Below are 20953 nucleotides of genomic sequence, written 5' to 3'. Positions count from 1 at the left end.
AAACATTCTGTTGTGCTGGAAGCCATCTGGGAAGGTCTCTGATCTCAATGTGCAGGAAAGGCATTCTCAGGGGAGAATTCTGCTTTTACTCTTTGTTTTTTAAGGATCATCAGTGATTCCTAAACTCAGATCTACCCAGCAGTACGGTCTGCAGTGAATCATTAAGAACAGAGCAAGAGCTCACACATGGGCTACTATAAAACGAAGGGCAGGAAAAAGGAGTTTACATTGAAAAAAAAATCAGGAAGAAGGAAGAATTCCTCTCTCTCTGCAGACTATTCCTGCATGTTTGGAGTTATCTGTCTGTTTCGACACAGAGAAAAGACAGATGTACCATCTTTTCCAGTTTACTGTGGAAGTCACTAATACAGCCATGACAACAACATAGGTGAGGAAGAATTACAATGAGCCACAGTCATAAGCTCAAATTATACACAATAAGCAAATAAAAGAAGCATACACAATATTGTGTATTTTTGAGGGGTATTGTAAGCAGAAGAGGAACAGTAACTTGTGATTCCACATAGCAAAAACTTCTTTTTGATTTTTAGTGCTTGTTAGAGCTAAGATCTTTATCCAGGAAAAAACTTGAGCTACTTGAGCCCTGAAAAACTCAGAGTGAGAACTGATAGCTAAATGCTGTAAGAAATGTCGTGGTTTGGCTGCACAGAGCCAGATCCCACACCTTGAAATACTCAGTTCTGCAGTATGATGAAATTTTTTACCTTTGCAGTATTAGCAATATCCTTGTAGCTATGAGAAGTTCCAAAGATCCAAACAGAGATGGCCATCACCTGAGACTTTTAAGCTAGTCCTCTAAATAACAATGAGTCTTGCACATGTAGATAACTGAACTAGAAAAAACAGCAACTGATGGTTTTATTTGCAAACAAAATCCTATCTGAAGTTATTAATAGCTGAAGTCAGAAGTACCCAGATTTTGCAGAGCACTCATCCCTGCATTTGTGCATGGCAACACCCCAGATATCATCCTTGCCTTCCTTTAACTTTCAGGGGAATTGGGAGCATTTCTAACATCAGAGCAGCCCTTACCAGCTTCACAGAATCAGCAAATCACAGAATGAACTAGGTTGGAAAAGACCTTTGAGATCATCAAGCCCAACCTATGACCTAACACCTCCTCATGTAAACCACTGCAGTGAGTGCCCTGTCCAGTCCTTTTACAAGTCTCTCCAGAGAGTAACTCCACCACCTCCCCTGGGCAGACTATTCCAAGAAGTGATTCCCTTAATCACTCTTTTAATGAATAAATTTTTCCTAATGTCTAGCCTAAACTTCCCCTGGCACAGCTTATGACCTTGTCCTCTTGTTCTGTCACTGTTTTCTGTCACCTTGGCCTTCTTGGCCACCTGGGCACACTGCTGGCTCATGTCCAGTTGGCTGTTGACCCTAAAGAATAGCACCAGTCATCTGTGGAACTGGTTAAAACTAGAGTCTTCAGATTATCCACTGTTTAGCCTACAGTCACTATCAACAGAGATATCTTTTTTCTCTGTTGAAAGACCTTGGGAAAAAAAATCTCTTAGACTTTTTGAAACTAATTTTTCTAATTCCTCTCTAGGATGCTGCAAGAGAAGTACAAACTGTTGCTCAGCAGACTTGGTTTGGTTCATGTCACAGAAAGTCACAAGAAAACAAGAAAATAAAAGTTTAAACACAAAAGGTGTGTAATTTTTTTGAGATATTCTGACCTGCTCTTTGAACAGGAGACTGCAACATCTGACTTCAGCCTTGCACTTTTCTGGTTTTTCCTGTAGCTCCAGAATTTTATTAGCGCACATAAAACCAAACAAGTAAAGTTCCCAAAAGCCTGACCACTTCTTGCTTAATTTTGGCAGTGTATGCCTAAACCATTTCTTTTTGTTCTCTGAAGAACATATGGCCTGATCTACAAAACTGCAGTGGTTTACTTGGACAGTTTCAAAATTTAATCAGCACTTTATAACCAGCCGTCATAACCAAGTAATTATTAGCATTACTTGTACAGCTGAGCCATGAAAAGTGCATTCAATAAAATGTTCTCATTGTGTGCAGTTGGGGGTAGATGAGGAGGAATGACACCATTTCTTTCTCGTGTGTGTGTGTGTGTGTGTGTATGTTCCAAAATGGGGACAGAGAAAGGGAATTATTGTTTTGTACCTCAGAATCATAGAGTCATGAAGGTTGGAAAGGCTTCCCAGATCATGGAGTCCAACCTTCGATCAAAAACCACCCTGCCAACTAAACCACAGCACTAAGTACCATGTCCAGTTGTTTCCCTGAATATTTTTAGGGAAGCTGAGTCCACCACTTCCCTGGGCAGAGGATTTCAATGCCTATCTACCCTTCCAGTGAAGTTCCTCCTGATGTCCAACCTGAACCTCCTCTGGTGCAACTTAAGCCTGTGTCCTCCTGTCCTGTCAGTGATTGCCTGTGAGAAGAGACTGACTCCCACCTGACGACAGCCTCCTTTCAGGCAGTTGTAGAGAGCCATAAGGTCACCCCTGAGCCTCCTCCTCCCCAGCTCCCTCAGCTACTCCTCACAGGACTTACTCTCTAGGCCATTCACCAGCTTTGTTGTCTTCCTCTGGAAGTGCTCCAGCAAATTTTGTCTTACACAACTTGATGTGGTCTGCTACGAACTGGCTCCATCCCACCATGCTTACTAGATAAGTTCTAATGGATTCTCCCATATTATTATTCTGATTCCGATTCTGATCCTGAATGGTTTCTGCAAGTTCCACATACCAAATCATCAGACTGATACTAATGAAAGTAATGAATGAGAAATCTGACAAATGTAATTTTGTGCTTCTCATGTCAGTATTAAAATACCCTACCTAGAGTGCCTCAATATTGCTGGTTGTATTCCTGGTTCAGTATTGCAAGAGATAACTTGCGCTGAAAAATAAAGGAGGATGTACAAGAGATTTGTTGCTGTTAATAATTTGTTCCTGAAGGAAATAGAAGCCAGACATTGTCATGAGAAAACAAGTTTACAAGATTGTTTAAAATAACATAAAAAGCACATAAATGTAAATAATGAGAGATGCGGAAGGCTTTCAAGCACAGGTTTTAAGACAGCACTACCCCATAACATCTCTGAGTTTATTTTGTCCTTCCCTTGGAATGCTGAAAGGATTTCTGCCCTCAAGGTCCAGGGAAGGTATCTACCGTCCTCTTCTGCATTCACATCCTCTGACTGTGATAGTCCTGTGTTGGATCAGCTGGGATTTAGGGCACTCCCTCTTATGAAAGTCAGCTCCATCTCTTGCTTGTCAATTTAAGCCTCTAAATCAACCAGAGAAATCACTCTGAAATTACCTTGTCACTGATTTACATATTTTACAAAGTATCTCTGGCTTGGAACTTGCTCACCCTGCCTCAATCTTGGATTAAACAGTATTCCTTTAGGTGATAAATCTGTTAAAAAGCTTTTAGATTAATTCTCTCACAAAGCCAAAATAGAAAGAAGGTTCAAATCTTTCACCAGTTTCATTATTCTGCCCAAAAGAGGAAGAAAAAGAGAAAATCATTCCAGTGGATTTGCTAGGATAGCTGGCAGTAATGGAACCTGCAGTAGCAGCTATAACAATTAACAACCTGTAGAGAATCCACTAGTAAATGCAAAAAATATGGATGTTTCTCAAATGAGAAGACCAAAATTGTTCCAAGGAACAAAAGGCAACCCCAAATACCCCAAAACCAGACTTGTTGCATCTGTGCTTTGATACCAAAATCCCAGTCATTGTGGAAAGACCATTTCACCACCATCAACAACCAGGGTAATAGAATTCATCTTCAAATAAGCCACCTTAATCCTCACTACAGAATATTTATGAAACTTAATTTATTAATGGAAATAGCAGATAAATCAATGTAAAAAGAGGATTGTATTGTGATAAAAATAAAATTAACTAATTGAAAAGGCATTTTTTGCCACACACAAATTATTAAAATTGTGAAAATTGAACAAGGTTGGCAACAAGCCTTCATAGCACTAAAAAGTGACTGATTTTTAAGAAATATAGGTAAACAAAAATTACAGAATAAGAAAAGAAAAAAATTACAAATAGCATTTTTTCAGAACAATAGAAAATTACATGCCTAAGAAACTGTCTCTACCTCCTTAAAACCTACCAGTACATTTCAGATCAGCAGTATTTTAAAGAAGTATGTAAAATTAATGGTAACACATCTTCAGATCCAAACAGCATCCACCCAGTTATTTCAAATGATGTACTGGTTGAGCATAGGAACCACAAATTCAAATCACATTTGATCATATTCAGTTTACTTACATGCATAAACTGTGGTTTCAAACACATAAATATAAGATAGAAATTTTTAACAGTTTTCAGAAGGCACAATGCGCAATGTCTAATGAACAAAACTTCAGTCCAATATCTTCTAGCTCAGTTACTGGGTGAGTAGATAGAATGCAAAAAGAAAACACAACTTCAGTAGTACCCTGAGAAAGATAATTTTCCTGAGCACTTTGCAAAAAAAAAAAAAAAAGTAGTTTTAATCTAAATCTAAAATTCTTCTAGATTTTTCCTAGGTCCCTCACCAAAGGTCCTAGACAGATCCTCCTAGAAGATATTCCCATGAACTGATGACTGGGTAACAAATAATGGTCCAATAACCTGCTCTTGCAATGGATGAAGGACTGTGGAATCCATCAGGGACACATGCTATGGCATGAGCTGTTAGCCAAATGCACAGATGAGCAGGATAAAGGGTCAATCATGAGCTTACCAAGTTTGCTAATGAAAAAGCTTATGAATGGTGCCTAAAATGGAAACCATCTGTAAAAGCACCCAAAGTTTTGACAGACTAAAATGTGAGTTCAGTAAAAAAAGAAATAACGTCTATGGGAAACCCCAATTAACTATATATGCTAATTATTTAAAAACTGTTGTCTACATTAGCTTTTACTATTCAGAATCATAGTAAGGTTGTTTTAGATATTCCTCTGGAAATATCAGCTCAGGATGCAGCATCAGTTAAAAAGATCAATAGAATTTTGCAGAAAGGAAGAAAAACAGAGAGAAAAGTACACAGCCAGGTAAAATCTATTTGTCCTGATTATTATGTGTACAGAATCATGAAACTATTAAGGTTGGAAAAGACCTCTAAGATCATCCAGTCGAACCACTAACTTGACACTGCCAAGTTCACCACTACACCATGTCTTTAAGCACCACATCTACTCAGTTTCTGAACACTTTCAGTGTGGGCAGCCTGTTTCAACATTTAATCAGCCTTTTGGTCATGAAACCTTTTCTAGTGCTCAATCTACAGCTCCCCTGGCACAACTATTGGCCATTTCTTTCTGTCCTATTATTTGTTATGTAGGAGAAGAGACTGGCCTCCACCTCATTACAACTTCCTTTCAAGTAACTGTAGAGTTTAAGTTCACTCTTTTTCAACATATATATTTATGTAAAAATATCTCTTTATATAAAATAGACATTAAATAATTTTATTACATTTTATTAAACTATAGATCTATTGACAGGAAATGTATTCTTTCAAAATATCCATCTATGTAATTAAACACTAGTCACAAATACATTTTTATGTGCATTTTAAAAATTGTGACTGTATAATCACAGTGAAACCAGGAAAAAAACAGAGAATGGAAATAAGAATAAACTTTTTATGGAACATCTTTGATAAAAAGTAAAGATTAAATCGAGTAAGACATAAGAAAGACACTGATCTGTTGGAACAAGTTCAGAGGAGGTACATTAAGATGACCAGAGGGCTAGAGCACCTCTCCTGTGAGAAAAGGCTGAGACTGATGCCTTATGATTTTTATCTTTTTTCTTTCATATATTCTCTGTGTTCTTTACACATATACTTGTAGCTTTGTAGCCTATTATTGTAACTTGCCTTCAGTATTTTCCTAATTTTCCTATTTCCTAAGCAGAAAGACAAAGCATGTTCCAAAGCCCGCACCCTATCTTGGCTCTTTCTGGAAACTGGGGCTAAAAACCAGCTCTTCGAGACAAATTTTTATCAAAAAAGTTTAGGGCTATCTAAGGGGGAAGGATTTAGAAGGGGCTTGGACTGGGGGAGGAATTGCATCACCACTGGCGCTCCTAATCTGTCATTTTTGTCAGGCTAATTTGCTAAAGTTCTGTATTCAGTATTCTGTAATCTGTATTCACCCTGTGTGGGTGGGCTTTTGTGGTAATTTTCCACATTTGCCCCTGGAGGTCCCCAATAAAGACCAGCCTTCATATTACCTGCTACACAAATATCTTGAAAGTGTGTGTTGCTTCATTTTTAGGTTCCTAAGGCATCAAGACAGTTGGGGTAGTTCAGGCTGGGGAATCTGCTCCAAGTACACCTTACAGCAGCCATTCCGTACCTAGAGGGGTTACAAGACAGCTGAAGAGAGGCTTTTGACAGGGGCATGTAGAGACAGGATGAAGAATATTTGTTTTAAACTGGAAGGGGGTATATTTAGTTTAGATATTAAGAAGAAATTCTTTTGTGTGAGCATGGTTGGACACTGTAAAATGTTGCCATGAGAAATTGTGGATGCTCTATCCTTGGAAATGTGCAAGACTAGGCTAGATGTAGCTTTCAGCAAGCTGATCTACTAGATGGTGTCCCTGCCCTGGCAGCAGAGTTGGAGCTAGAGAATCCTTGAGGTTCTTTATAACCCAAACCATCCTGTAAGTCTAAGCAGACACTAGGAAAGAGGCAAATTATCATGGCAGAGATATCAATTACTGAAGTAAAGGAGAAAGGAGCTAAACAGTAGTAATAATTTCCTGTTTCTCAGAGTCAGAGAACCAGAAAGAATCAGTGAAAATATTGCACCAAGTTCTGAACAATGAGATGCATTCCTCATTTTACACAGTGTATCATTCATTAAGGAAATCACTGCAAGGCCTAAAGGTCAAATATATTGATTAGGAAAATTATTATGTTCTACATACTGTTAACTGAAGTAATTTATAGTGAACAGAAAAAAAAAGGTTGATATGAAATAAAAGCTGCACATTGTTTTGAAAAGATCTAGGTCATGGTTTTCCATAAATTTCACCTCATTTGCCAAGAGGGAAGAAAAAATAATTTTCTTGAACTTGCTGCAAGATCTAGTCAAGATAATTAAGGATTGCGTCTCTTTTCAGGCTGATCATTACCTGTGAGTTTGACCTAAAAATTATTACAAAAATTGTATATTTTTTGGATATGAGGAGATCAGACTGGGTGATTTTTATGACTATTACTTGGAAAAGAAGCATTGGATATAAACATAGGTTGATAAAAACCATTGATATAGACATGCTTCCAGCTAAATCCCATTTGCAGTGCACCAAAATGACCTCAGGAAGACCCATATCTCAAGAGGTACTTTTGCTTTAGAACAAATTGACAATATTCTATGTATCTCTTCTAGATGCACAAAGGCTGAAACAGTTACACCAAACTTTAACTATTACTATTTCTGTGTACTCAGCCTTAATTCTATCTCATCTACTTCCAGGAGCACCATCTTAATCCCAAACTGTCAGTGCTTCCAAGATTCACCACTTCCCACCTAATAGGAAGCCTTCTCCCAAATATGAGGTATAATGTCTTCTGGAAGCAACTGCCAGCATCAGAACTAAATTGCACAGAAGAGCTTTACTGTCTTCACTCCCAATCCTCATATGATAATACCTCAAATACCCAACAATATGTGAACCATAAACAGTAGCTCTTTGCTGCTCGAGCAAATTTGCGTCATTTGGCCTCTTCCTTAAAGCCAGTGCTGAAATAAATTATTTCATGCCACAAAGTAAATCATTGTGTGCTCCTTGCTCAAAGTAACATTTAATCCAATCCTGGCCCTAGACTGAGAAGGCCCATCAACCTCTCTGCCAGATGGCTGCCTGTACATTCATTATCTCCTGCATGCCCTTGCAAGTCCCAGGAAGTCTAGACTAAGTCCCAACCTTATTTTCTTTTGCTAACCTGGATTGTTATCAAATTCATTTATCTCACCAGCACTTTCTGCCAGTGCTAGATTGCAGCTGAGCCAACAGCTGTCTGGCTAGCTCTGGAGTTCTGTGTAATTCAGCATCCACTTTTGAGATGCATTTTATGACTTTTTGGACAATTGGTGGCCAAAGCCCTAATTTCAGCAGTAACTCTGCCCAAGTGAACCCAGTCCACTCCATTTCTTAATCAGCTAGCAGCATACACCAGCCACCAGCACAAAAAAAAAAAGAACCAGACAGTCTCTCCTGGCAGCAGCACTTAGCCAAGGCTTGTCAGTCCTAGCACTACAAAAAGACAACATCAATATAATGCAATCCTAATCTAAATACCTCTAAAAGCCTCCAGACAAACATTTGTGCAAATCAACTTAATGCATCCCTCATGCAAAGGACTTGGTCTAGGCAAACACTATGACTACCTCATCAATACTAGGGATTTAAAACCAAAATAAACATAGTCCAGCCTAGATCTAGGCCTACAATTATTTATCCTCCAAACCAAACCCAAGCCTAGATAATGCCCTTCACTAGACCCTGTTTCAAACTCCATGGTCTTTGCTGGCTCACACCTCAGCCACAGGATTAAGGCCCTAGCAGTGCAACAATCAGCCTGTGAAGCAGATCCTAACAGGCTGCCAGCCTCACTCTTCACTGGCAGCTGCTTTTGGTGGTTCCTGTAAGCCTGCCACTAATGCATTTCATTTTTACAGTTATCAGGTGATGTCTGCTCTCATTAAATGGACATCTGTAGATCCTGTCTGACAGTATCGCTTCATCCTGCTCAAAGGAGAGCAGATGCATGACATGAACTGAGTGCCCCAAGATTCTCTGTTTAGGGTCTGAAATGTACACTACCAACAGAGGAGATATTTTAGCACAGAAAAGTGAATTAACATTGCACCAGCAACAAAGCAGATTAGGGGCAGCTCTGCCATAACGGGCAGGTGCCCCTGTGTGATATTACTACTCTTATCTCTAGAGCACAGAAACAGATTTCCAAATGAAAGCGGACCTTAATTTCTTCAGGATTATGTCAAAAACAACACATTTTTCTTAACAGGAAAGAAGCATTTCTATTCATGAGACTCAGAATTCTGTACTGAAAACATCAACACAGAGAAATCATCAGAATTCAGGAAAAGTAGTTCTAGTGGGATTTAAGTTTACTGGCACATTTGCCAGGTCTTCTGCCTTTCAAAAATTAAAGTTTACAGTGGAGACATAATTCTCAAATGATCAGTACAAAAAATAAGAACAATAAAAGCTTTGCTCCTGCTTCAATTTTGTGATAACAACTTTCTCTTTTAAATACAGCAGTTTTATTGAATTGTTTCTATTATTTACACATCTTGTGAAAAGATTGCAAAGCATTTTGCACAGAAGGAATGTATCATTGATTACTACACAGTACAGAAATCCAGTAATTATACAACTCAGCTCCTCCAGGAACAGCATGAGGTTTCTTCTTGCAATTTTAAAGCACTTTGTGTTACCAATAAGGAAAGTTAAGTGTCAACTCTCACACTGAGTTTCTACTTCTGAATTATATTCAGTCATCTAACTTGACCTCTGAATAAGAGCATTCAGGGTGAAGTGAAAAGCATTACAAGAATAATTCTGGGAACAATGATTCTAAAACTAGAGTTCTGATACATCTACAAATTCACTTAGATCTGTTTGCATAAAGATCTGCCTTGGCCCAGGAAAGTAAATCTTGGCACCCAAAGAGATCCCACTTTGTAAGAAAAGCTTACTAACACTACAGAGAAATATTTACTCCTATTTTTTCAAGTAATTTAACTTCAAAACCTGAAGGGAAAATCATCATGGATTAAGCACGTATGAAAAACAATTTCCAAGCCTGACATGACTGAGAGGTAGCATCTTGCATTGGATGCAGCTGTACACGCATCTGTGCATGCTTATATCTGGTAAAATCTAACAAAATAAACATCCAGAAGAAAAAAACCTTGTTAGAAAAATAATTTAATAGTGCAGAATAATATCTGTGTTGCATGAAGGAATAGCCAAAGTATTTTCTATAGCTGTTGATTAACAATGTACTGTGATTCAAGAGAAGAGAATTTTTTAGTGTCTCATCCACTGCAAAATTTAATTCTAATCTTAGAAAAGATCCTACAACCATGAACAGTGGGTTAGGGGCTTTTGCGTCTTTTTCTATATCCAAAAAAAAAAGACAACAGATTTAACACCTAATGAGTCAGGTTACTTTGACTTTCAAAGGTACAAACACATAGCAGAACTCAAAATAATTTCACCTCAATTCAGCACTGTCTGTGTTGCCCATGCCTAGTCAACTTGTACAATCACATTGGTTGGACTGTCATCATTTATACAGATTACTCCTTTGATTTAACCAGCTCTTCTTACCTTGCTTTGATAGAGAAGGAAATGCAAGCACTAAGGGATAAAGGTATTTTTCCTGTCATAAAAGACAACCGTGGAAAGATAGGGAAGAGCGTAGAACCCTCCTGTTGCCATTGCAAGACAATTGGTCTATTTGATTAGCTGTTTCCCATAAACATATTATAACTAATCTGCCAGACATTCACAGACAGCAGAAATAAAACAAAGTGAGAAATATGGTTTACACTGCACTGATGTTTGCCATCTCTGTATCATCTGTAAAAGAGGTAAATGAGTTTTAGATATTTTGAATTGAACAGTATCTATTTTAGCAAGTCATCGTTGTTCTGCCACTCATAAAAGAAGGAACATATTCCTTAGTCCAGGCTTCTCCTTGTGAATGAGTCCTGAAAATTTTAATTTGCTTTTTCAGCCGCTAACATACCACGATGGACAGAGGACATTCTGCAGGACTGTGCTACTTTCCAAGCTAACCCACTCCAGCACAGCTCAGCTTAACCCAGGACAATCACTTAGGACATTTTCCAGTACACTGTTCAAACCTCTAGCTGCCATTAGCTCTAGGTTAAAGCAAATGTCATCTACCTCTGGGGCTCATAGTGAAAAATTTACATAGTCCTGGACATGATACAGGTTTTGCAATTTTACAGCTGAAATCCTTCAGGTTCCTTGGACCTACTGGAAAAGGATTTATTTTATTGCAACTCCCAAATGTTCACCTTTGTATGTTTGTTTTCCCACAGAATGTTTGCGTTGCTTCCAGCAATGTGTTTTATATTACCTGGAAGAACAGAAATGCTCTAATGGGAAGAAACAATTTTCCTCTTATTGCCAGTGCAACTAAAAGCAGGACTTCAAAATGATGCCATGACTTCTCAAGCAAAGTTATCCCTTTATTTTAGAGCTTTTCACTTTCTTTCAGTCTTCTGTGCAATTACACTATATACACCCAACAAGCCATGGGCCAAAGATGTATTTTCTACTTATCAAGACAAAGATAACTGCATGTCATTGATTTATAAGTACCTCAGTAGTGCATATAGAAAGTAATCTGTCTTTTCTTGAAATAAGTTCATCTTTTCTTTTTAGGGCATATATTGGATATGCCTTTCCTGACATAAATGCAGTCTCTCTCTCCTTAGGAGTTTCCTGTGAGGCTTTCATCAGACATACAACCATAAAGAATTACATGTAGAGTTCAAGCGATAGCCTTTATTAGGCTTTGTGATAAACATCTATGGGAAAATTAAGATCTAGAAAAATCTCTTTCATCTTTCTAGCACTTCTTGTCTTACCTTATGTTGTTCTAAGATATCAATGACCAATGACCAATGACCCTCACCTTGATAGTAAAGTCTGCAGTGAGAGGCCCAGATATTCTTAAGATCTCCTTGTCAGGAAACTTCTGGAAATCAATGCTAGAATTTTCTACAAGGAAGGAGCCAGTGGTGCTGAGGCTGTTTTCACTCTTCACACCTTGGAGAGTCTTAGTTTCCAAATCTGACAAACAGAAAAAAAATGTCAGGAAACCAGAGCATTGCAATTTGAAGTGAAAGTACAAAAAAAACCCAAACAAACAAAAGAACCCCAAACAACAGCAAAAATTAGTAATACTGCAACTCTTTTCCCATAGTTATTCACATTTGCACACTTTCCTTTTCCTTTTTCTCTTCCATCTGCTTTTTGTCTTTGTTCAAACCTTTAACTTTTAGCTCACATTCCCCTTCTCACCCATAGGTCATGTTTTTACTCTCTTCCAGACATACTAATCCATTCCTTGTTAGGCCTGTTTGCCGTTGTTTAACTCACCCTCAGTAAGTCATGCTCCTTTGTGGAGCGTGACTCAGACCTTGGCCCAGAGCACTGCTAAGTTGCTGTACCCTCCTGTAGTTCAAAGGTGGGTCACTAACCACATGTTGTTGTGGTAGACGTTTAACTGAAAGCAGGATATCCAGGAAAGAAAGATCAGTATGACAGCAATCCCATTTCCTCTCCAGAAGCAGTCTGACCCATCCCAGAGGAGTAGAAGGGGAATGTGGGTGCTGAACCCACCTGAGTTCTCCCTCTATCTCTCTCTGTATTCACAGTTCCCCAAAAGGGCATTAATTCAGTTACTGTTCTGTAGTAGCTACTTCTGATTGTCATATTAAAAGTAATGATAATTCTTTAAATAGAAGTCAACAGTCAGAAACTAGGTCTGCTTCATCATTCACCAACTCGAGAATATGCTTTACAGCACATTCACCGATAAAACGTTTCTGGTAGTTATTTAAAAACAACAGGGTCTTTCACCGCGAAAGATTGTAAAGCTGTAAACCTTTCACATATATTTATGAACACAAGCAAAAAAACTCTATCACAGTGAGGCAGTTAAGGCATGCTATTAATCTATGATGGAAATATATTTTCAAAGAAAATTAAAGAAAAAAAGTTTTTATTTGCATGTATTGAGTTTCTAATTAGGGAATAGAAAACGCAATTGCAGTAATTTCACTGCTTTTCATTATGGATTAAGGGAACTAATGAAGGAAGTAAGTTGCCGAGGCAGTACACTAAGAATTTTCACTGTAATGATGAATTCCTTGGTTTTCAGTGATACCAGTCTCCTCCTTTGTGATGCACTTGGCTATCTATTTGTTTTTGGCAAGGCTGCATGCATCAGGAATAAAGATGGTTTTAAGACTTGTGTATATATAATCAGCCTCCTGTTGACTTCTCCCACAACCGAAGTTCACAGGGGAAAATACTCCCTCTCCCTGAAACTGACTGTAACTCATACATATATAAAATCCTTTGATGAGTGAACAGAAAGATTCAAGGAGACATCTGAAAGAAAGAGATATATTTGGACATATTCATGTTTACACAGTGCAGTTAATCTAAATCTCAACCAGTGACTGAGGCAGACCTTGCTGATTCAAATCTTTTTGTAATGAAATATGATATGGCCTGAGTGAAGCTTTAGATCCATCTCTCCAGAAAATCTCATTTCTCTCTGAGCTGTTTTATAGCTCAATTTCACTGAAACAATAACAAAAGGACAAAATTTTCTGCCTTGGAAGAGAATATCTATATTAGAAAAGAAGACAAGAGAGAAAGAAGAGTGCATGTCATGTACTGGGAAAATAATATCAGCCATACTGGAGCAGCTCAGAAATACACAAAGGGCCACTTAAAGTTGAGGTACAGGCAGCATTTGCACTTTTAACAAAAACTTAATACATTTTTTGCTTGGTCTATAACCTGTAATTTGCTGGTCTCTATGCACAGCTTTAAATCTGAAGAACTCAGTGTTTTCTTAACACAAGGAGGGAGCCATAGTACAGCCTCAGTAAGCCATCACTTATTTTGATATCGTGTATAAAATTGCGAGGTGAAAGAAAATATGAAGGCAGTGAAATGATTTGGTGTTTCACATCTTTGCTGACACTCATATTTGTACCTACACTGACAAACACAGAAGACGTAAATGGTCTGTATGGCAGAAAATTCCTAAAGACTTTTGGAAAAGGGAAAGGGTAGCCTGACTTATCTTACAACAATTTGTGCTACTGAGAGGTCAAGCAGTACAGACTGGGTTTTTATTCTGACAGTAAATCCTATTTACTAATACTCTAATATTAATTTCCTGCTGATAAGAAAGGAAGTAGCTTGTGAGCAGCTACTGCACTGGAAGATGAGAGAGAGGGGTGCCAGGATCTTCTATTTGTTGAACAAATGGATTTGCCTTCAGCTCTAGCAGAATATTCTCAAAATCCTGAGACTCCTTCCAGGAAAGAGGGATATACAGCTGCTGGGATACACAGGGAAGTGTTATAGCCAAACGATGGGCTAGCAGAACTCAGTGGTCTTAACTCCTTGGAGCAATATCACTGCTAAAGAACACGGTTATATTTTTGTATGTGGTTTCAGATCTTTAGAGTGAGATTTTGTGTGTGTGTGCATGTGCACACATACGGTGTGAATGCATATGTGTATCTAGGGGAGAGAAAAAGATCATAACAGAAATGTGTTAATGTCATGAGTAGCTTGGTGGCTGAGCTGAGCTGCAGGGAAGCTGATACTTTACTGTTCTCAATATTTCTTCACTCATTGGTATGTACTTTATTAATTTTAAACAAAAGCACTTGACACCAAGTGAGCCAGCCAAAGGATAAGCAAACAGAAATGACCGAAAAATTATGGGAGGCCGAAGAACTCTGCACTGTTGGCCAAGGTCTGCTTTGAAAAGAGTGTACCACTGAGATAACTGGGTCTGAGGAAAACTTCTGAGAGCAGGACTCATGTGTGTGTTGAAATCAGTAATCTGAGAGAGGGAAACCAGACACCACAGTGTAAACAGAGCACTGCAGGTTACCAAGGCTCTCTTAAACAAGGGTACACCAACTCCTTCTACTTACATAAATGATCAGGTCCTTTCAGCACGAGGCGAATTTGTCTACTTCCATAGGGAATAGCAACCACTGTATCATCCACTGTGGGTATGCAAAAACACATGGAGTAAATAAGCAAGGAAATTCCCATCTGTTTTAAAATAAGCATTGAAATAGGTGTTTACAAGGCAGTCAAAAGAAAAACCTTAGGACCAATTAAAAATGCCAAGACTTACTACTAAAAATCTGGAAAAGGAACTTGTTAAATGTAGTAAGAACCTTCTGCTTAGAAGAATCCAAACTTGTTCATTTTATTTATTCCCAACTCCTTCACAACTATTTATGGTTTTCATAAGTAACTAATAAGTTTCTATTTCATCACAAAACCACTTAAAACTCTCAAGTACTTTGAATCAGTGTTTGTGGTAAAGTAGAGGAGCATAAGCTTATTCTGATATTTAACCAGAATAGCTTTCCCATTTCTCACTTGACATTTTCCCACTTAAACCCCACAGCTTCTCCATGACCCCGTCCATGATATGTGATGGTCTCCTACTGTTCTCAGGTACCCCTTTCACACCTCTTATTTTAATGATCATAAAGGCTATAATTCTGCTTCTCTTTCTACACTGCAAGCAGAAAGCCCCTGGAAAAGCAGAAGCCCTGTCATGTAAATAGGCCTTAAAGAAGAATCTTGCACCTCTGAATCCCTTGGGAACTTTGCCAACTGCATTTAAACCGCGGTGTGAATTAACATATAGGTCACATGCAGCTGTGAAAATTAGTTAGGTCAGCATTTCTAAAGAGGCAGTAACCCCAGTAATGTCCTGAAGGGAGACACAAAAACACAGAAAGATGACACAAAATGTTATATTTGGGTTATGAAGCGGTCTGCCCAGAGAATGCTGACCTGGACTAACCAGCACATTTCATTCACCCTTCCCTGTCCTTTCTGCCTTCTTCCCATGTAACTGGAAGTTGGGAAGGAAAAGGTATGCATGCTGAAAAGGATTTTTCTGGGGAGTGAGAAGGTGGTAGATGTGAAAGGAAAAACTCTCACTATTTCTTCATTAGAACCGCTCTCATTATGAAATGCCTTCTAGCAGGACCTACAGATCTGCTCTCCAAACAGTGTTTTTTAGGTGAGGTCAACTCTGCCAATAAAAACGTTTTATCTTTCATTCAAATATAGGAGTTGGGGTCTTACACTTCCGCCCAGACCTAACTGGGAAAACTCTTGGAACCCAGTTAAATCAGGATTGTCACTTAAAAGCAAAATAGTGGTTGATGTTGTCATTTTATATCAAAAGTAGAGAGCCAACAGAGAGGGGAAACACTACCAGAAACAGGAACTTTTAAGCAATACATTCATTCATCCAAACCCCTAATATCTCAAAACCTGTGAAGTAGAGCCCTTTTAAATTTTAAATTCTGTAACGCAGCATAGGAATTCTTGACACTCATATTTCAAAGTTTTATGGGATGAAATACTCATACTTTGTTGCCTCTTACCACCCCAGAAGTGAGACAGAAATGTAAGGTCTCTTTAAGTGCCACAAAAGTTGTGTGGACATTAGGACCATTCAAATTTTCAGGTGCTTCTGAACCATGTCCCATTTTCAAGTTCTGATTTGATATATTTTCTCAAACTATCCAAAATTTCAGTGTCTAAGTCTTTTGTAACTGGGCATAAACTCAACACGTTTTGCTCATTCACATCTCTGATACACCACTGATTAATAAAGCTAGGAATCTTTCATACCAATACATAACTCAAATTTTCTATTTGGAAAGACAAAGATTCAACTTCTAAAAAAATAATTAAATACTTATATTCTAATATTGCCTTATTGGTACCATTCTAGCATTCAGATTCAAGATACCCAGTAGGATAAATTATTTTATCCATTTTGGGGAACAACATACATGAGTATGACACATCATTTTGCTGTGCATATACAGCATTTTTTGGACTGAGTTTGGAAAAACAGTAACTTCAATTTAAAAACCCCTAATATGAATGGCCTTTATGCAAGCCTTATTTAAAGACAGTCCCATGCCAGTATTATATCTGACTGCCTCAGTTAAACACTCTGTGCTGCAGATTTACAACTCACTGACATGTCACAGAAAACCTGGACAGTTTAAAGCCCATGTGAGCTTACATTCTCAGCCTGCATCTCCTGCCCCAGGTTATTGCTAGGACTGTATTTCACCTGATCTTGAAGTTGCTCTCCATTTGAAATCCTAGCACGCTTTTTGTGAAATGCAAAGCTCAGTGGGATTTATGCTTATCACAGTTCTTCCTGCTTTCACAAAGCAGAAGCAGTGGGGATTGAAGGATAATTTCCTGAGGTTAACAGTGATAAGGAGGAGACATTTCCTGTGAGGAGATGTGAAACTAAACAGGCTAAAATTTAGTCACAGCTCTTCCCAACAATAAGCAGAGAGACAGATTGTTGAGCAGCTGTGTGGAAAAGACACAAAATGCTTTAACAGGTGGTTGGTTTTCTCTGGAGACTGTGCATAGGGAAGCAAAGGAAGGTCCCAGATAACTGAGAGGACAGTGGCTCAGGGCTGAGAAGAAAATTCAAGGTTTTATGCAATAGTTAAATATCATGTGCATAACTCAGATTCCCATAAGAAATAAGCTTCTTCTAGTTTTGGATTTTTAATTTGGATTTTGGACAAATGGTTTGTCAGCTCTCATGATGAAGAATGGAGTTTTTTCTATCTCCCCATTACTACTGATATTCAGTGGAAATCTGGAACCACATATATTTTTGACAGCCATAACAAGAGTAATTAGGTGAATATCTAGATAGCATTTTAATTTCTACAAGTTGCTTATAAACTACTCTACTTTGCTAGTAGATGTCAATCCTGTTTAGAGAAATACCAGCTTTGCACTAGGTGATCAGCAGAATGCATTCACAACTTATGGAACTAACTCTCTAGCTTCTTGGTGGATACAGAGAAGCCTGCTTAAACACATCATCTCTTCACAGGAAGGACATACAGAGTTCCCTAAAGAAGATACTAAATAAAAAAGAGAAAGATGTATTTTCTGCAGACTTCTAAAGAACCACCCAAGCCACCTAAGAATAAAGAACATTTCTGAAATGAATGAAGGTTTTTGTAGTTTTATTATTATTGGTCTTACAAAAGCATAGACACATGCGCTTTCTTTTTCTTAAAAATGTAGGTTAGAATTCAGCATCACACTACACCCTGCCTGACTATGTTTCTGTCTCTGAAGCCACTGGGACTTGTGCACTACCCCTATAAATAGTGGAGAAGCTGTTTCTGTAGGAAATGCTAAGTGTTTAAAAGCTCTATGAATTTCTTTCTCTTATGCCTTTACATGATATAAACAACAGGGAAAAGGGAACCAGATGTGAGCACCAAGAGAAAATTGCTTTAGTGTGATGAGCTCAAGACTGTGTTTGGAATGGTTTTGAGATATAAACAGCTTCAGAAACTATTGGGACAGCTCTGGAGTAAAGGTCAACTGTCCAACCCCTAGAACAGTCCTCAAGATTGAATACTATTCTTAGAGAAGCAGAACTCCCAAGCGAGGCCAGATTTCTAGTCACTGCTGATATCTAGTCACTGATGTACATTTACTCTTTGATTTTTCTAATGCTTTTTCTAATGCAGTCTGTCTTTTAATCCCTTGTTTAAACCACAGATAAAACAGACATAATTCCAGAAAACTAGGACCATTTTAAAAGATAACTTGAAATTTAGCTATCAACTAGTGAATCCAGTCATTTAAATGACTGAATAAATAAAACTAATAAGGCCCTGATCGCAGATTTGCCTGTGTATTTATGTTTATAGCGACAAATAAGCAAGATCCTGACACAGATGAAGTGCCAAGAGAGATGGGGAAGATAAATGCAGAAAACACAACAGATTTTTGAAACAATTTCAACACTTAAAATCTCGAATTTCCACAACATTTACATAAATAATTTTGAAGTCAACCACACAAAAAAAAAAAATCATATTAATTCACACATGTGAAGGGGATTCGTAACTGGTTAAGATTTTTAAAAACCCAATTTATAAAAAGACTTACTATTCATAGATTCAAAGTTCACAGTATTGCATAAAAACGTGTATGTTTACAGCAGGGAAGGAAATAATGCTACATTATACAGACTGCACACAGAATCTACAATTTTCTTAGCTCTGCATAACAATTACATACAGGCAAATGTGTCTGAGTAATCCATTCTCTAACTTTTTTTCACATTTATTTGAGTCTAAGATTGTGCTCTCTTGTCATCTGCTCTATTACCTATATAACATTCTTTACATTTAATAGGATACCATTAGAAATTGGTTACTGTGTTTTACTAACATTTATTCCTGTGCATAATATATTAGTGACTTTATCCTCAGTAGAGAAGAGATGAGCACCTTTTTACAAAGCAACTAGAAAAAAAAATTAATTGCTCCTACAGGAAAAGACATTTGCCAAAAACAATTCACAAACACTATTACTCAAATTTCCAAATCTGTTCCTGCTCATTGTAAAATAACTTAACAACGAGGTGAAATTCCATTCCTAAATCTTTGTGAATTATTTCCTTTGTCCTCTAAAGTACAATTCTGCTTCAGAATCCTCTTATGAGGATTATTCCTTTCTTTCCTTCACACAAAATAGTTTCCCTTCCCTTCCCTTCCCTTCCCTTCCCTTCCCTTCCCTTCCCTTCCCTTCCCTTCCCTTCCCTTCCCTTCCCTTCCCTTCCCTTCCCTTCCCTTCCCTTCCCTTCCCTTCCCTTCCCTTCCCTTCCCTTCCCTTCCCTTCCCTTCCCTTCCCTTCCCTTCCCTTCCCTTCCCTTCCCTTCCCTTCCCTTCCCTTCCCTTCCCTTCCCTTCCCTTCCCTTCCCTTCCCTTCCCTTCCCTTCCCCTCAACAAACACAGAGCCACACCTGCACTGCGCTATCAGCTGCTCTGGGTGCCATAGCTCCATATACACTATATATGCTCCACACCAGTGCAGTTACTCTTTGACTGAGAGAAGCTTTTGTAAAAAGCAGCTTTCCCTGTCGCAAAACCCACCAGTATACACACACTGTCATCAACAGATATTACACTGCTATTTGAATCTTTAAAGTCATGTGCTATTCAGCAATTGCAAAGCTGCTCCAGAATGGTAGGACTGGTATGATTAAACTCTAAGGCTGGAGGTTTTCAGGCTAGCACATGTGATTCCTTAGGTGTGTCTACATAGACATGCAAATACACATACTTTTCAATCCTTCCTTCAAACTGACGGAACAGACCCTATCTCCCATCCTAAAAGTTTAATGGCTCTATCTGTGGTGCTATAAACAGATTGAAAAAAGTCTGTCTGGGGTTCAGAATAAACTAACCCCCTCACTGAGGGACACTAATGCTACTTTACCACTCTCAGGTAAGCTGGGTCAGCATGGAGGAAAGGTCATGTTTTTCTGTACATCTCTCTACATCTCTCTCAAGCCTGTGTCGGCACTTTCCGACAACTTTGGCTCCTCAGGTCCCTGGAGAACTGGGCACCATGCAGAGCATGCAGACACACGTGATGCTACGAGGCCTTGGAGACAGCAATCTGCCAGGCTGGCAGCACCAGCCCCTCAGGGTTTCCCTCTGCTGTAGAGCAGCAGAAACCATTCTGTCCAGAGCAGGGTGCACTAAGTCCTGTGCACAGCCAGCCAACAGAGCCACCTCCTCCTGCTCTCCTGCTCTTCACAAGCAAATAGCTAGGTGAGATGGGCACTGTGCTGATGGACACCTTTCCACAAGCCTCTGTCCACCCCCATAACCTGACCAGCAGTCTGAGCAAGGCTGCTTTAACCGAAGAGGCAAGCACCTGTGGGGACAACTAGGCTGAACACGATTACTCAGGTACCCAAGAAAGAGTGGGGTGAAATCTAGCCTGGAGAAAATGAAAACTTCACTAAAAGGGGAAGGTGGCACTCTACCAGAAGAAACAGCTTACGTTTACTTGCAGAGAGCTGGGACTTATACTGGCCTCGAACCAGCCGGCAGGTGGACCCATCTCCATTGCAGACCCCACAGTTATCTTCCTTGACAGCACTTCCCAGCTGGTGGTCACAGCCAACAATCTGGCAAGAAAGAAAGATGTGCAGTTCAACGTGAGCACTTACCGACTGACTGCTCAATCCATCTCTGCAA

General features: G+C 38.8%; 1 protein-coding gene across 3 annotated transcripts in view; it reads right to left on the bottom strand.

Moving 5' to 3' along the window:
* The window catches only part of ADAMTSL1 (ADAMTS like 1), a 381502-nt gene that overhangs the window by 107705 nt on the left and 252844 nt on the right, over nucleotides 1-20953 (bottom strand). For all 3 annotated transcript variants that reach the window (XM_064736915.1, XM_064736913.1, XM_064736914.1), the window contains 3 exons: nucleotides 20757-20883; nucleotides 14792-14866; nucleotides 11734-11891 (listed from right to left, as the gene is read on the bottom strand). In XM_064736915.1, the coding sequence (XP_064592985.1) occupies nucleotides 11734-11891; nucleotides 14792-14866; nucleotides 20757-20883 (360 nt within the window). The remainder of the gene's footprint in view (nucleotides 1-11733; nucleotides 11892-14791; nucleotides 14867-20756; nucleotides 20884-20953) is intronic.

This window comes from Zonotrichia leucophrys, chromosome Z, assembly GCF_028769735.1.
Source record: "Zonotrichia leucophrys gambelii isolate GWCS_2022_RI chromosome Z, RI_Zleu_2.0, whole genome shotgun sequence".
NCBI classification, from domain to species: Eukaryota; Metazoa; Chordata; class Aves; order Passeriformes; family Passerellidae; genus Zonotrichia; species Zonotrichia leucophrys.
Note: the sequence above shows the minus strand (reverse complement) of the source record. Positions and strands in the feature narration are given on the sequence as shown.